Source organism: Symphalangus syndactylus, chromosome 19 (assembly GCF_028878055.3).
Source record: "Symphalangus syndactylus isolate Jambi chromosome 19, NHGRI_mSymSyn1-v2.1_pri, whole genome shotgun sequence".
Lineage (NCBI taxonomy): Eukaryota > Metazoa > Chordata > Mammalia > Primates > Hylobatidae > Symphalangus > Symphalangus syndactylus.
In genome coordinates, this window is record NC_072434.2 from 26,318,323 (window position 1) to 26,336,762 (window position 18,440).

The following is an 18,440-nucleotide window of genomic DNA, read 5'->3' on the forward strand; positions in this document are numbered from 1 at the left end:
GCACTCCAGCCTGGGCGACAGAGCGAGACTCCGTCTCAAAAAAAAAAAAAAAAAAAGTAGGTGTTGTTTATTTGTCCTTAGCATAATATAAAATGGCATTAAAATGAACATATCATAGTATCCTTTCTGATATATCACTTATTTTTCCCTTCACTATATTCTCATCTGACATATTTGTGCCTCCTGGGCTCTTAATCCCTTCTTCTCCAAAGTCATCCCTTACTTCATGATTATCCATAACTGGCAATGTTCTCATCACATATAACTTCAATTCCTGCTTTCGCTTTCCTTCTATTCTTTGGTTTTTGTGGTTCTCATAAGGATTGTTTACAAATATTCAGGGTTTCTTTCTTCTGGACAATTGATAGGACTGCACAAACCTTCCTCTTTGAAGTAACTGTGGCCATGTGATTGAGTTGGAGACTATAATAAAAGTGGAAGTAATATCTTTCACTTTAGAGAGAAGTTTTAAAAGCCATTGTGTGAATTTTTATGTTCTCTTTCCCAAAGATACCGTGATTAAAGAAGGACAGAGCAAGACTCCGTCTCAAAAAAAAAAAAAAAAAAAGAAGGACAAGAAAAAAATGATGTTTCTGTCACTTGATTCTTACAATTAATACCATGAGTAAAGTCCCTTCTAATCTACATTGAAAGTGAACATGAATGAAAATAAACTTTAGTCTTAATATCTTAAACATTGAGATATTGCATTACATTTTTCTTACTATAATAGGATAAAATAGCAGAGGGTTTGGAAAACCTTTTCCGTAAAGGGCCAGATAAAAGGTCTCTGCTGCAACAACTCAACTCTGCCATTATAGTACAAAAGTAGTGAAAAAAATACATAAACAAATGAACATGGCTGTGTTTCAATAAAACTTTGTTTACACAAAGGGGGCAAGTTGTATTTTACCTGCAGCCTATAGTTTGCCATCCTTTGGCCCAGTGTGTCCTAATCTATAAAGCACCTTCTCATTCCTTTCCATTAACTCTGCTATATCTCAATATTGGATCCATTTGCAATATTCCTTTTAAAATAAAATACTATGCATTTTAAGTATTGTAGAAAAGCTATATGACCACTTATATTGGAGTCATATTTTATTTTGGACTAAAAAGCTGTGGCGAACATTCAGCATTGCTTGAAATCCATTTATATACCCCCAATTTGTTTACTATTTGATTTCCCATAGTAAATGATCCATAGTCTCCTCACTTTTCTCAAGCCACCTGAAACAATTGCCTCTTCATCAACAGATAATGTCTCCATTCACACAAAACAATTGAGGCCACCAGTAGTGAGTTTCCTATACTTCTTTCCAGCACTCCTCAACATTATCTGTATCTATACTGATTTAAGTCTTTAGTTTAGTCTTCAATGGTAAGGTGTTGCTTTCAAATTCTTTAATTCTTTCATTTTCCCCCGTATTTTAAACCATTGTTTATTCCTTCCCTCTTTCTTACCTTATCAACCACACTCTTAAATTGATATGGAAGCTTTTCCAATTTTAAGTCCCTTCTCTCAACCCTTTGTTCAAGTTTAGCTAATGTACTACATTTCTCCTCCCCTTCAAAACCCAAATTCTTAAAATACCATTTTATAATTGCTGTCTCCACTTTCCCCTCTCACATTTATTCTTCAACTCACTACTACCTAGTTTCTGACACCTCTATTTTGTTGCCATTGCTCTGATAAAAGCTACCAATGAACTCCAATGTTCTAATTCAGAAATGCTTTGCATTTCACATATTCCAGTCACTGGTACATATTATGGATTTCTTAATTATTTATTGAACAGAGAAAACTCTGTAATATTTGACTCTGTTGATTACATACTTTTTGGTGTTCTCCATTACCTTATATATTTATGTTCTCCTGCTTCTCCTTGTTTTTGTCTAAGTGATGCTTTTCTTTTATATTTTATTATTTTCCTTTACTTTATATTTTTTGCTTCTCCTCTTCTACTTTACTTAAATTTTAGGCCCTGCCTACTTGTCACATCTCCTCTCCTGCCATTTTTCTACTTCTTCTCTATACTACCACCATTCCTTTCTCATAAGTTGTATATTTAGTCAAACATAAAATTTTATAAAGTTTTAATTATTCATTATATATTTCCTCTTCTCAATACCATACTTCCACTGTGTCCATTCAGCCCCTAAGTTTATACTTCATTCTGACAGAATAAGCTTTAATATATCTCTATAGCTAACAGGATAATATATTTAGATTAGCAATAATTATATGAGAAACTATGTATGTGACTTAATATACAAGTTTTAAAGTTTTACTATTTTATGTAAAAATATGTCTTCAGTGTCTGATGTTGACACTAACTTCAAACAAGTCTTAAATGTATTCCTTTTTTCTTTTTTTCTCTGTCACTTCATTCTTCTGTGTCATATTTTCATATACCCATTAAAGTTCAGTTTGTGTATCTTCAATTATTTTTCCTTATGATATAGCTCAATTTAATACCAATTTTTGAAGTCAAAAGCTATGAGATGCAAAAACAAAGAGTTTAACTAAGAAATCAATAAAATAATACAGAACAATTTTGTTAATTAAGAATAGAAGGACTTCCGGTGATTATGCTCAAGCAGTAGATATAAATCCTGTGATAAACCTTAATTTCTTACACTCATAATCGTTTTTAAAATAAATCATGTTATTAAAACATTGCCTGAACCTGTACCTTTATCCAAAATAATACTTGAGACTATCCATATTTTCCTACTATTGGAAACAACCATTAGTCATTTGAAGTTAGAATACTAATTCAAGGGTAGCACTCTATGCTTTGAACCAACAGAAAATCCAATCTGTACAGGGAAGAGATAGATTTGGATCAAAGATAGCTTTCATTTAGCAGTTCTTGGTATCTTTGATTGTTTCTGTAAATAACTTTCTGTTACAGATTGTCCCTATTGGACACAGAGACCAAAGTTTTGACAATTCACCTTCAAATCAGTCCTCTGACATGTATGTGCCATAGACCAGATTGAAGAAAATTTAAGTATTTAAAATTTAAATAGATTATTTTACTTTAATATTATCTTATTATTTAATTCCAAACTTCTTATAGATTTAGAAGCATCAAAGAGAGTTTGGAAGTTACCTGATTTCAGAGAAAATGATGTGTATAGATTTTGAATTCATCTTATATCAGCAAGTAGATCCTTGCTTTGTACCAAGGAAATAGTCGTGTTTATGCTATATTAGTTGGCATACAAAGAGTGGAATTCTTTTATTAAGAAAGACTTCTCTATACCTAATCAGCATAAAGTATATTTCAATAAAATAAAACGTGGTAAGAGAGAGTGTATGCTTAACTAATTTGGAATGAATCCTCCTTTATTTATATTGATTATTAGTGAACTGTCTTCTGAAAAGGAGTACCCAATCCCAGTGCCTTCTCTTGGTATCTCTTTTCCTAAAGAAAGCAGGACCCTCAAGCATTGTCTTGAATATTCAGGTTTTACTTGTACTTGTGACTAAGAAATGGAAAAAAATTATAAAAGAAAAATGTTTTATAAATGTAGAGTCTTTGGGGTGTGTGTGTGTGTGTGTGTGTGTGTGTGTGTGTGTGTGTGTGTGAGTGAATCAATCAGTGTTCAAGAGAAGCAAGAATAGAAATGCAGTAATACATTTGGGAAAAACAGATGGATCTCCCATTGTGAAAACAAATATGTGCTAATGAAGAGTTTTAAGTAGGTAGCAAAGTGAAGAAGTAAAAGAGATGAAAAAATCAGATGACTACAGTGAGTTAGTAATGCTACAGAGTCACATGTTGAAATAAAACTAAATTCCCAGAGTCTTATTTTGAATTCATCAAAAGCTGGAATGATGGTTTATTGTAATGTTTATCTTCAATACACAGCAAGGCCCTGATGTAAAATAAGTGGTTTATAAGTTACATTTTGATTATTGGATGGATAAATTCTTATAAATTTGAGAGGGGCTCTGGAAGTAATATACTTCAGGTAGAAGTTAATGCCAAAGGACTTGTGCATGCACTTCCTTTGCTTAGGAACTATGAATGTCATGAAGACAAATAGTTGGACCCCACACACCATTAGCCAAACATGGATCTGATGTGGGTTATTACTGTCTCGTATTCATTAATTTCTTTCTAAATATTTTCTTAACAGTGCCTAAAAGTAGAGATCACGCAATTGTGAAGAAAGATATGTTTTCCAAGGAGACATTTGTGGCTCAAACCAAAATTTTTTTAGTGTATAAAATTAACCCAAAATTAACTATTCTTTTTGTAAAAGAGGATTACTAAAGTACGGTTTAAATATATATTTATGAATCACGGGATTTAAAGTTCAGAGGGCTCTTAAGAGTTCCACTCTTCTTTCTCTCACAGTATGGCAGTATCACCCTTCTAGATTTCTGGACCATATGTGGTAACACTGTTCCTTGTTTCACTAATTGCAGCAGTCCTCATCAAAAGCAAACTCACTCATTTTATAAATGTTTGAAAATATCTCAAAACAGTTATCACCACACTATAGCTGTAGCTTCTTACTATACGTCTTACGGCATAATTTCTTAAAAGTCCGCAACTGTCTATATTCTCTCTTCCTGGCCATGATAGTTTGAAACTTTCCCTTTTAAAATGAAGTAGGTTAAGTAGAACACTCTATTCCAGATATATTTTTTGGTGGGCAAAGAGCACAGTTGAGATGAACTCTTTGGCTCTGTGTAACATCCCTCCATAATGGAACTTAAGAGAGTTTGGTTTTTTGTTTTTTGTTTTTTGTTTTTTTGGTAATTTTCCAGCACCATCATCACTGTTGAGTCATACTGGGCCTGTTGTTAACAAAAATATTCATTTCCTTCAACTTAATTCCATTGTCAGTTGAGAGTTTCCTCACCTGGTATTAATACAAGTTACTTTTAAAGTATTTTAAAATATTAATATAATTTAAATAAATTCTGGACATTAGTGGAGCAATCTACTTGTTTGAGAATTGTATGTTACTGAGAATTAGGAAGTCTATTATAGTCCTCACTCTGATCCAGACATGGTTTTTGATGACAGACCAATGACTTAATAAGCTACTGAACTTTTCTGGCTCTGTTTGTGTCTGTTTTCAGAGTGAGTGTATCGTACTAAGTGTACTCAAAATGAACCTTGAACACAGAAAATTCTATATGTTTTTTATAATAGTTTATTTACATAAATTAGCACTCTACTTTTGATTAAAATAAGTGGCTTTATTAAAAAATTAATTAAAATATGTGATAAATTTATAAAGATCCAGAAAATAAAGGTAACATTACCTTCACATGAAGGCAACGGATGCCATCCAGATTCAGTGCATACAGCATCTCCCCTTTCACTGTATTCATAACCGCTGTTACATTTATATTGAAATCGTTCATTCTCCTTATAAATAATCTTCTGAGATATAGGAGATCCATTTATAACATCTGGGGATTTGCATGAAATTTCTAAATAAAAGGGATTAAATTCCAAAATGTTTATTGCAAATTAAAGGACTGTGACCAGGACATAATTATATGAAAACAGAAATGTTGTTTCCATCAGGTAAATCAGTCAACCAAACAAAAGTTCTGTTTGACTTGACTGCTTAATAAATGATTTATCTGAAGAAAGTTAAAATTCTGATTAAAATTATGCTTCTAATTTTATTTAGTTTCAGGATAAATTAGCCTTCTTGAAATAAATAGTGACCAGTAACATTCATCAAGTATATAAATAAAATTGATCATAAATATAGTTTTATTGTGATGTTTTCACTGAATGACCTGCAAAAAACAACACATCTTCTAGTTATTGATAAGTTATTGATAAGACAGGACTCTTTGCCAAAGACATTGATTTAACTCATTGTCATTACATCTCAGAAAAGTAACTGACCTGTTTTTGTGTCATCACCATTTAGCCAAGATTTCCTCAGAAAAAAAAAAAATGGCCATCATCTTTTATACCCACTTCTCTCAAACATTTTTATCTGAGATTGTGCCAATCATAAGTAGTTTCCCAAACTCTGTTCTCCCACTTTCTAATCCATTTTCCTTCTGTATAGCTTGATGACCTCTCAGGTAGACACATCATAACTCCACTTGAAATCCTTCATTGATTCCCAAATCAATCTGAATAAAAGATGTGTTCTTCAGCATGGTGCATGCAGCACCTCAGCACTCTGTATTGGCCCACCTTCTATTTATCACTGACTCATTCCCTACCTGCATCCTAGACTAAGGTGCCTAGGAACAATGGACAAGGATCAGTGGTGCTTCGTGCTGCTTAAAGCCTCACTGCCCTTCCACTTCTCTTTCCCTGAACTCTGGTATGCTTTTGCTCTCATTTTCATCTACAAAATCTCATTTTTTTCTTTAAGACTTAATCGTAGGCATCAGCTATTCCAGGAAGGTTTCACTAACCACAGGAATCTAGTTGTAAGGATGTAAATTCCATCCATGTACTTCTAAAGTACATAATATTTGCTATGCTGAATAAAAATATTAGATTTAACATAAAGAACTATTGTCATAAAGAATTCTTAAGAAGAGAAATTCTTTTCTCTGTATCTAACTATAAGATAGAACAGACTTTAAAAGTAAAAATAATTTCGAGATTTTAGATAATATTAAAATATAAATATGACAGAAACTTCTGCCAAACAATTATTGGTAAAATGAACTTGAACTATGGTACTACTAAACAAATCAACCACGATGTTTATCACAGAAGCCAAAATCTTTGATTGGTCATGATGCACAGGTTGGCAGTATTATGACTAAAAAAATCCTGGCTTACAGTTTACTATAAAACTTTTTTTAAGAGGCAACAATTTATTTAGTGGATTCTGTTCAATTCAGCAACATTTATAGTAAACTTGCAGTACAAATATAAAACACGTCTGCTTCCTAGAAGTGTTATTCAAAAACGAATGTCATTCTAATGTATCTCTGGAAATACATAATGAATCTTTGGCTTTCAAAATTAAAAACAAATGTGTGTTACAGATGTCTCACAGCTTGCAGCAGAAATGCTTAGCATTCTCTTTCAGCCTAAGAGGCAACTACAATGGAGTTATGGTTAAAGCATGGACTCTGGCATCAGATAATCTACATTTAAATCCTAACTTGACTCTTTATGACATGATAATCCAGGGCATGTGATTTAACTTCTTTGCACCAGTCTCTTCAATTATAAAATAAAAGTGATGAGTAAATAAATCGTGGAGTTTTTTGAAAGTTAAAATGAAATGATGCATGCAAAGAACTTAGCTCAATTACAGGCAGATAGTAAGTGCTCAGTAAACATTAGCTATTGTTAATATTGCTGATATTCCTTATAATGAACGATGTTTTAAATGTATATTTACATTTACAAAGCTAAAAATACTAAAACAGTAAGTGTATCTTACCCACACACTTTGGTTTCTCTTTACTCCAAAAACCATCATCTGAACAATGCATTTCTTTATCTCCTTCAATCTTGTAGCCTGAGTTACATGCAAACTGTACTGCTTGTCCAAAATGGTATTCCCGATCTGGTTCCATTGCACCACTGACAATTTTTCCGTTCTCTGGTGCTGTCACTGGTAAACACTTCACAACTGAAGAAAATAAATATAATGTTTTCTAATGGAATTTTAAAAGTTTATTGTGAAAAATATGTGTATGTATAAAATCGTCCTCAGGATAAGATTGGAGGAAATTACTTATATTATTTTTAGAAGCATTTGATATGCCTGTTTGCTAAAGATAGATGCTTCTAAGAAACAAGCAAATGGAATGTTTATTCATGATTCTTTTCTATGGGAGTGGACAATGAAAATTACTACTTTCAACACTAGCTTGTATTTTTGTAGTAACAAACATGTATTTTTAAATAATTAAGAAATATAAAGCTTGAGATAATTAAATACAACATTTTCATTTATGCCCTAGAATAATATAACACTGCATTCCTAAAAGATGTAAAAGCAAACTTTATGACATTAACTTCAACAGAGAAATCATCCTTAATTTTCCATCCTCTTCGACCTCAGTGTTTAAAATAATTTGAGTACTTCTTTTGATTCTACTTAATATTTTCCAATTTCTCTAAGGTTGTGGTCAGACTTTATTGTACTATAGAATGACTCAGGATGCTTGTTAAAATAAAAATTTTAGGGCTATCTTCCTGCTTGCTCACCCCAAAGATACTGATTCAGTAGGTCATTTTTTAGTAACCAAAGATTTTAGTTTTTAACAAGCATCCCAGGTGATTTCAATGCAGATGTTCCCTAGACCATTAATCTTCTTCCTCTAATTTTCATAGATGAAAAAACCTTCCATTATTTTCTGTAGTTGACAGAGTTTTTGAATGATTATCACATTTCTTCTGTATCTCTCTCCACTTGCTACTCACTGTGGAATTAGGAAATACTACTCTGATTGATTTCTTTTATTTCCATAATGACTAGAGATTTGGATTATTAGCTCAAAACATGAAAACAGAATCTACAGTTTCTCATTTTCACTGTTTGCTTTACAGACCAGTAAGAAATAACAGAGCTCGCCCTTAGTTTATTCCTCTTTTCAGTAAAGGTAAGTCCACAGGAAACCTCCCTTGGTGGGAGGTCTCAATCGGGTTCTCCACTTCAGCTGCTACCATAGATCCTTGCATTTGGGTGGTCACTGGGCGAGTTCTTCTTCATTAATAAAGGCAAAATTCTGGTCTTTATTTAGCTAATGATGCTTATATGCGTTTCTAGTCATTAGAATCCAAAAGGAAATAAAAATGAGTTTTAGATTCCTTAATGTCTAATACTTCAATTATTAGATCAGATCATGCTGCATTCATATTTGGCTTTTGAAACACCAAGAATGTAGTAATAAAAAGGCCAGATTCCCACTCTACGTTGTATGAGAAGCAAAAAATAAATAAATAAAAAATATTTAATAGAGACTTTAAGATATTTTAATGTAAGACATTTTTAAAAATCTTAGATATTTATTTCAATATACTTGTAAATACATTTTATGTCTACCTTCACATATAGGAATATCATTGGTCCATCCAGCTGTGTCACATTCACGGTAATTAATCTCACCTAGCAATTGATACCTGAAAACCCAAAAATAACAGAACGTTGAGATAATGTGTGTTTATACGCAGTTTTAGACTCAATGCCATTTTGAGTGTCCAGAAACTCCATATTAAGGAAAATGAACAGCATATGCATTTTCTTGTTTCTTGTTTCTTGTTTGTTTTTCCTTCGTCCTTCTCTTCCTCCTTCACTCTCTTTCTGTCTTAGATTTCTTAATGTTCTCTAGGACATTAATCTTCTTCCTCTAATTTTCATAGATGAAAAATCTCTTAACCTCTCTCTTCCTTTATCTTTCTCTCTTTCTTGGTGCATGGACTGAAAATAATCATAATCCTTGGTTCATGACAAACTCATTATTGTTTCATACAAAATATTCTTATTTTTCATGGAATTATCTAATTAGCTAAATTCAATAATGTAGTAAGCTCCATAAACTATCACCAAAACAAAAGCTAAAAATATCCTAGTAACCAACAACTAACCTTATGTTTCCCTCTCCTCCAGTCTTAGATCATATTTCTGTCCTCCACGATTCTGATATTTTCTGAACACCTTAGGCTTTCTACATAATAAAGATAGTGCCAGCCAAAAGTTGTTAGTGTGTGATTTACTTTCAGCACTTGCCTCCATCTCTCCATCTCTATCCTAGAGATTTTTTCCTGGGAATACCCAGTGAGTCAAATCTGCTTATCCAATCCATCTAATGTTGAACTTAAGTAATTTTAGTAACCCATCAAGCCTGCCCTTTGAATCTAAAAATGCTCTATTTGAATATGAGTTCCCTGGGACATGTGCAAAATGTGCAATCATTGCTAGAGGCTTCAGATCTATACATTTTTATCTCCTTAGCCAAGTCAAGTGCTGAACTTAAAGAGAGGACACAAGCCTGTGATAAAAGAAATATTTCAGAGGTGAGGAAGGTAGCAAATTAAAAAATTCAGCCCCAGGATATTATAACCTATTTGGTTATGTGTGATAAGATCAGCAGTAATGATTGAAGGGCTAAAAATGTATTTGAAAAACCTCCCTCAGGTAGTGACTAAGGAGAGAATAAATTCATAAGAAATCATACTTATTTGGTATCTACAATATCTTAAGGTCTCTTCTAAGGCCTGCAGATGTGTGTCTTATTTATTTTTCCTGCCAATCCATGATGCACATAAAATGTGTCTGTTTTGTAGGAGAGGAAATGGTAGCAAAGGGATATTTTTTTAAATACCCATAAATGTTAAATGGTAGAGTATTGAAAGGCAGGCTTCCTCCAGTGACTAAGCTTTAAACTATTATATTTTATTGCTTCAAATTAAGAAAAAAATGAAGAAAGAATAATGTTATTCCATTTGTAATATTTAGTTACATTTATATTTATGAAGTATACAATTATAGTGATCTAATCCTGGTTTTCCCATATATAAGTTTTTCTTCAAAATAATTTTTGATCTAGCAGAGAATAAGAGGGATAAAATAACACTGAGGATATACAGTGATGATTTTGGCAATGAAAACCCAGTAGTTGGTTAGAAGGAACAGAGTCAATGATTCTGAAAGAGTAGTATTTTTAATCCATGTGGTAAGAATAATTTGCAGACCTGGGACATTAAGTAACATTAGTTGTAAGTAAAACTTATAAGCAGGTGAAAATCTTGCTTTCCTTACATTTTATAAAACCTCTCAAAACAGTTACCATACAATATAAATTGTTTACAATTCCTATTGTTCCTGACACATTGAACTCCCATGATACTCTGCACAAAATAGAATGTCGTGAAGACTTGTTGGGTGAATACTTATATATGTGCATACTGTTTCCCCACTCTCCTATAATTATACTCTATCAGATAAGTTATACTTCATTTAAATTTTTCAATGTTAAGGAGATAATATGGTATCCAGATTTAATTATTTCCATCATAGTTTAATTTTCAGGTACTTGTGCATTACTTTTTTAAATGCTCATAGAAAAATATAATAACCTTAAAAATATATAAAGTAGTACAGTTCCTATTTTCTATCTTAATTATAAACCTCTTTTCGTGTGGACTACATACCCCTCATTACATGTATACACAGCTTTTACACCATATTCAAACACATTTCCTCCTGTGAGGCTAAAAGAACCAAAGGGAGTATCTCCAGGATGTCCACAGGGCCTTTCTAAAACGAAAAAAAAAAAGTTATGAATTAGTATGTAATAACAAGGAATATATTTTATGTAGGAGTGGGGGAACAAGTATATTTGATATTATATAAGAAGACAGATTGAATATAAGGAAAATTAAATATAGCAAAGCTATTATTTCATAATTGAACTTAAACTATATGCTTGCTTTTTTAATTTTGGAGGATGACCACTCCTTTTTGAAAATGATGATGTATTGGCTGGGCATGGTGGCTCACGCCTGTAATCCCAGCACCTTGGGAGGCCGAGGTGGGTGGATCACGAGGCCAGGAGTTCGAGACCAGCCTGTCCAGCATGGTGAAACCCCATCTCTACTAAAATTACAAAAATTAGCCGGGCGTGGTGGCACGTGCCTATAGTCCCAGCTACTCAGGAAGTTGAGGCAGGAGAATTGCTTGAACCAGGGAGGCAGAGGTTGCAGTGAGCCGAGATAGTACCACTGCACTCCAGCCAGGCGATAGAGGGAGACTCCATCTCAAAATTGCGCCACTGCACTGCAGCCTAGGTGACAGAGCCAGACTCCATCTCAAAAAAAAAAAAAAAAAGATGATGTATTATTTTGTATTTGACTGGCAATAGTGATATAATTCAGCCGTAATTGCTACAGTATTAAATCTTAAGTATTTTTACACCTAAAAGTTTTCATAAATTTCACAAACGTATTAAGTACTTACTCTGACATTTCTTTAATGGATTAAGAGCAACCCATTCTCCCTTCCTGCATACCATTATTATATTTCCAAGAGATATATATCCAGGGCGGCATTTATAGATAGCCTGAGTGCCTTCTCGATATGTTTGGTCAGACCAGGAACCTGTCAGAATTTCTGTATTTTTTCTTGGAGGAAGTTCATTGCAATCTACAAACAATAAAAACAAAATAAGTGCATAAAGTATCTATTTAAATGTACAGTATATTTAGGTAATTGTTGCTTTTAAAAATGCCTAGACAGTTACAGGTCTATCTAAATTTCTCTCTCTCTCTCTCTCTCTCTTTCTCCTAACCCCTATCTATGGAGTAAACATACATTTCATGCATGTAGTGTAAGTATACATTTCACCTTACAAAATTTGTATCTACATAATTTTATAAGAATGTTCACTGTGGAAAAACACCTAAAAAACTTTGCAAAGCAATAGATATATTTTGTTATATTACTCTTAATTGCTGGAGAGCATTCTACTATTCTTCCATTAATTTGGGAAATATTTATTGAGCACTATTCTAAGTTATAAAGAAAAAACAATGAAGAAACAAATTATCTGTTCTCAAAGCATTTCCATTCTATTAGGGAAGCCAGTTATTAAATACATCTCAAAGAGATGTATAATATGCATTACAGGTAGAAAAATTATATTTACAAAATGAAGCATGATGTTAATACAGAATTATACGGGCACTCCAAATAAGATAGAATAGGATGGAAAAGAACAATGTTTCTACTCCAAATTGGAACAACAACAAATTGTGTGTGCACATGTATGTTCAAAGGTAAGTTGTGGGAGCAAAGAGGATTAAAGGAACAAAACCCAAGTAGGAAGGACCTGTTTCAAGTAAATATAGGGTCTCTGGCCATTTTTCACCTGGTTATGTTTGTCAGCTCTGGATATGGATTCAAGATCAGGCCTCTATTTAGTCTGAATGGAAGAATGGTAATGAGGTAAGAAAGAATCAAACATAAGGAGGCTATATTTAGCATGAAAAATTCTGAAACTTTGCCAAATCAGGTTGCTTTGCTAGAGTCTAGGTAGCTTCATACGGGAAGACTGACTTTCCCATTGTCTCATAGAAAAAAAGTCTCAATAAGAAAATGGATCTGATTCAAATACACAACTAGTATTCTCATCAAAACACGCCATATTTGAAAGTCACTCTGGGTGATATTTAAGAGCAGATGTCAAAACAGCAGAAAAGCTGTATACATATATATATTATTTATCTATAATAAAAGCTCTTTTTATATATATGTTCACTTTTCTGCTGTTTCATGTATATATGAGCATTTAAGATTATAAATATATAAGAGCAGAGTCAAAACAGCAGAAAAGCAAACATATATATAAACAGCTTTTATTGTATATATATATATATCATATGCTCACATACTTAATATATATGTGTTGGCTTCTTTTTCTCAAAAGTCTAATATATGTACACACATATATAGTGTGTATATATATACATATTTATATTTATGTATATATGTATATACTCTGTGTGTGTGTATGTATGTGTGTATTAGTCTTTTGAGATAGAAGAAACCAACCAGATTCTTGACTTTAAAAACCCAAGAGGGTTTAATCTTTGAGACTTTAGAAACCAGAAGTGGGACTGACTCAAACTAAAAGTGTTACCCAGGTCCCTCTGAGTTAAATTTTTGAGTGGCTCAAGAAAGAGCAAACAATCTTGCTGATGAGAGTAAGTTATATCAACTTTGGTCATTACATGTTTTTGTTTAAAAATACGATTTTGAATAAAAATTAAAAGATACACAAAGAAGCAAAACAACTGTGAACAAAAAGAGAAAATAAATATTCAGTAGAACTAGACACTCAGATTCAGATGTTAGAATTAGTGTTAAGGTCTTTATAACAGTATTTTAGGGATGTTAAAGGAACCATAGAAAATATATAGATGAAAATTTTAAAAAGATATTCAAAATAAAATTGACTCATAATAAATCATGTGCTATCTTAAAATTGCACAAAAAATCAGAAATAACAACTTGTCAGATGGTGTTAAGAATCAAATGGACACAGCACAATACAAACTTATTAAACTTAGAGTAAGTTTAATGTAAAAATATCCAAAATGAAATATAGAAAGACAAAAGTGTATAAACAACAACAAACAAAACAGAGTATAAAAAATGTGTGGTGTAGAGTCAAGTTATAAAACATGTTTAACTGGAATTCTAATAATAGAGAAGAAAATGAACATAGGCAATATTTGAAGAAACAATAGCTCAAAGGTTTCCAAAACTGATGATAGAAATCAACTCACAAAATCAAAATTTCAACAAACCCCCAAAATGCTATATACCAAGAAAACCTATACTGATACTCTGCTGAAAACCAAAGATAAAGGCAAAATCTTAAAAGCAGATTGTATTAGTTCATTTTTTCACAGCTATGAAGAAATACTCAAGACTGGGTAATTTATAAATAAAAGAGATATAATTGACTCACAATTCCACATGGTTGGGGAGGCCTCAGGAAACTTACAATCATGGTGGAAGGGGAAGCAAGGACCTCTTCACATGGTGGCAGGAGAGAGAAGTGCAAACAGGGGAAATGCCAGATGCTTATAAAACCATCAAACCTCATGAGAACTCACTCACTATCATGAGAACAGCATGGGAGAAACTGCCCCATGATCCAATCACCTCCCACTGGGTCCCTCCCTCAACACACGGGGATTATGGTGATTACAATTTAAGATGAGATTTGGGTGGGGACACAGAGCCTAACCAAATCATTCAGCCCCTTGCCTTTCCAAAATCTCATGTCCTCACATTTCAAAACACAATCATGCCTTCCCAACAGTCCCCCAAGGTCTTAACTCACTACAGCATTAACCCAAAAGTCCATGTCCAAAGTCTCATCTGAGACAAGGCAAGTCCCTTCCACATATGAGCTTGTAAAATCAAAAGCAAATTAGTCATTTTCAAGATACAATGGGAATACAGGCATTGGGTAAATTCTCCCATCCCAAATGGGATGAATTGGCTAAAACAAAGGGACCAAAGGCTCCATGAAAGTCAGAAATCCAATAGGGAAGTCATTAAAACTTAAAGTTCCAAAACAGTCCCCTTTGATTCCATGTCTCACATTCAGGTCACACTGATGCAAGAAGTGAGCTCCCACAGCCTTGGGCAGACCTGCCCCAATGATTTTGCAAGGTATGGGCCCTTGCCCTGGCTGCTTTCACTGCTGGCATTGAGTCTCTGTGGCTTTTCCAGGCACAAGGTGCAACCTGTCAGTGAATCTACCATTCTGGGGTCTGGAGGATCTGTGGCCCTCTTCTCGCAGCTCCGGTAGGTAGTGTCCCAGTGGGACCTCTGTGTGGGGGCTCCAATCCTACATTTCCCTTGCTCATTGCCCTAGTAGAGGTTCTCCATGAGGGTTCCTCCCTTGCAACACACCTCTGCCTGGACATCTAAGCATTTCTATACATTTTCTGACTCTAGGTGGAGGTTTTGTATTCTGTGTACCCACAGGACCAACACCATGTGGAAGCTGCTAAGGCTTAGGGCTTTCATCCTCTGAAGCAATGGTCCAAGCTGTATGTTGGCCCCTTTTAGACATGGCTGCAGCTGGAGCAGCTAGGATACAAGCCACCAACTCCTGAGACTGCATACAGCAGTGGGGCCCAGGCCTGCAAAACCATTTTTCCTTCCTAGGCATCCAGGCCTGTGATGGGAGAGGCTGCTTTGAAGATCACTAGCATTCCCTGGAGACATTTTTCCCTTGTCATGGTGATTAACATTTGGCTCCTCATTCCTTACACAGACTTCTCCAGTGGGCTTGCATTTGTCCCAAGAAAACTGGGGTTTCATTTCTATTGCATCATCAGGCTGCAAATTTTCCAAACTTTTATGCTCTGCTTCCCTTTTAAACATAAGTTCCAACTTCAGACCAACTTTCTCAAAGTTCAAAGTTCCACAGATCTCTAGGGAAGGGGCAAAATGTTGCCAATCTCTTTGCTAAAACACAGTTAGAGTGATCTTTGCTCCAGCTCCCAGTAAGTTCCTTGTCCCCATCTGAGACCACCTCAGCCTGGACTTCACATTCCAGATCACTACCAGCATTTTGATCTAAAGCATTCAACAAATCTCTAGGAAGTTCCAAGCTTTCTCACATCTTCCTGTCTTCTTTTGAGACCTTCAAACTGTTCCTCTGCCCATTACCCAGTTCCAAAGTCACTTCCACATTTTGAGGTATCTTTATAAAAGTGCCCTACTACCTCGGTACCAATTTACTATATTAGTCCATTTTGCACTGCTTTAAAGAATTACCTGAGACTGGGTAGTTCATAAAAAAAGAAGTTTAAACTGATTCATACTTTTACATGGTTGGGGAGGCTTCAGGAAACTTACAATCATGGTGGAAGGTGAAGAAGAAGAGAGGACCTTCTTCATATGGTAGCAGGAGAGAGAAGTGCAAGTTGGCGAAATGCCAGATGCTTAAACCATTAAATCTCATAAGAACTCGCTCACTATCATGAGAACAGCATGGGGCAAACAACTCCCATGATCCAGTCACCTCCCACTGAGTTCCTCCCTTGACATGCGATGATTATGGAGATTATAATTTAAGATGAGATTTGGGTGGGGACACAAAGCCAAACCATATCACAGACAAAGGAAACATTTTTTTTTTCCAGGAGAATACTAAAAATAACAGCCAAGTCTGTGGAAGTAAATACTGAAGTCTGAATATATATGTCTTAGCATCACTAAAGTGCTGAAAATTAAAAGTCAGCAGAGAACTCTATAAATGGTGAAAATATACTTCAAAAATGAAAGCGAACAGAAACACATTCTTAAGCAAACAAAAGCAGAAAAAATTCAACAAGAGCAGACTCAACTATAGAAAAATACTAAAAAAGTTCTCTGGGCTGAAGGAAACTGATCTAAAATATAAGCAAAGAAGTACAAAAAGGAATAAGCAGAACTGAAGAAAATAAATGGAAGAGTAAATAAAAAAGCTATTGAAACATGATAAACATTATGCTATGTATATTTTACTCAAATAAAAAAGAGCCTCGACTGTTTAAATCAATAGGCCATGTTTAATAGTGTTTTTAATAAATTCAAGAGTATAATATGAAACAATAATAGCAAAAGTGTCAGGAAAAGGTAAAGAAAATAAAAGTGTTGTAATGTTTTCCCCATAGTCTTGATGTGGTAAAAATATTAATTTAGGATAAATTGTAATAATTTGAGTATGTTTTGTTGTAATTGCTAAGTTAGCCACTAAACCAATAATATTGAGATACATAAAATAACTAGTATACATGATGTAGTGAGATAGTCAAGACTATTTGATTAAAATAAGAGAAGGCAGGAAAAGAAGAAAGAAAAAATGAGGCAAAAATAAATAGCAATATGCTAGACTTAAACTGAACTGTATCAGTAATTACATTAAATGTAAATGGATTCATCACCACACTTAACACACAAAGATTGTCTGACTGGATAAAAGCATAAAAGAAAACTCAAATATATGATGATTACTTTTAATAAAATTGTACATATAAATTGAGAGTAAATGATAAAAACCAATATGCCAGAAAAGTATCAACCAAAGTAAGAATGATATTAATGTATTAATATCAAGCAAATGATAATTTAAGTTAGAAAGTATTACTAGATAAAAAGATTCATTTCATATTAATAAAAAGTCTACTTTAACAGAAAGATGTAATAACTGTAAATGTGTCTGAACAATGTTTGCTGGAGCTGGCTCATACTGACTCATAGGAGCCAATTATACACATCTTTTGCTAATACAATGTCTACTGATGACACGTTGGTAACTTGAAATTGACCATATTCTGAGAATTTACACCATTAAACTCAGCAAATTTTACAAATCATGGTTGTTCCCTTTCCTTTTAAAAAATAATTGGTTGTTTTACATTTACCAGCATGCCTCTTTGCATAAAAATATTAATATATCTTCAAAATATAACAGAAATAAAAGAAGTAAGCAATCCCCCATCATAGTTTGAGATTTAAGCACACTGTTTCCAATATCCAATAGAAAAGAAATAGAAAAATAAGGATATACAAGATATGAGCAGGATTATTAACCATATTAAGTTCTTTATATTAATAAAACACTGCCTTCAACAATTGCAAGATACATATTCATTCCAAGCAAATCTCTACCAATTTCAAAAAATTAAAATCACTCTAAGTATACTCCCTGACCACTAGACATTGCTAACAGAAAATAAGTGGAAAATTCACAAAATTTTTAAAGTTAAGCAACATTTTTTTTTTTTTTTTTTTGAGAGGCAGTCTTGCTCTGTTCCCTGTGCTGGAGTGCAGTGGCCCAATCTCGGCTCACCGCAACCTCCATTCCTGGGTTCACACCATTCTCCTGCCTCAGCCTCCTGAATAGCTGGGGCTACAGGCGCCCGCCACCATGCCCGGATTTTTTTTTTTTTTTT

General features: G+C 33.7%; 1 protein-coding gene across 1 annotated transcript in view; it reads right to left on the reverse strand.

Annotated features, from left to right (window-relative positions):
* The window catches only part of LOC129458233 (complement factor H), a 209,050-nt gene that overhangs the window by 173,965 nt on the left and 16,645 nt on the right, over window positions 1-18,440 (reverse strand). The window contains 5 exon segments of the mRNA XM_063613713.1: window positions 5,294-5,464; window positions 7,411-7,602; window positions 9,022-9,098; window positions 11,130-11,235; window positions 11,935-12,120. Of these exon segments, the coding sequence (XP_063469783.1) occupies window positions 5,294-5,464; window positions 7,411-7,602; window positions 9,022-9,098; window positions 11,130-11,235; window positions 11,935-12,120 (732 nt within the window).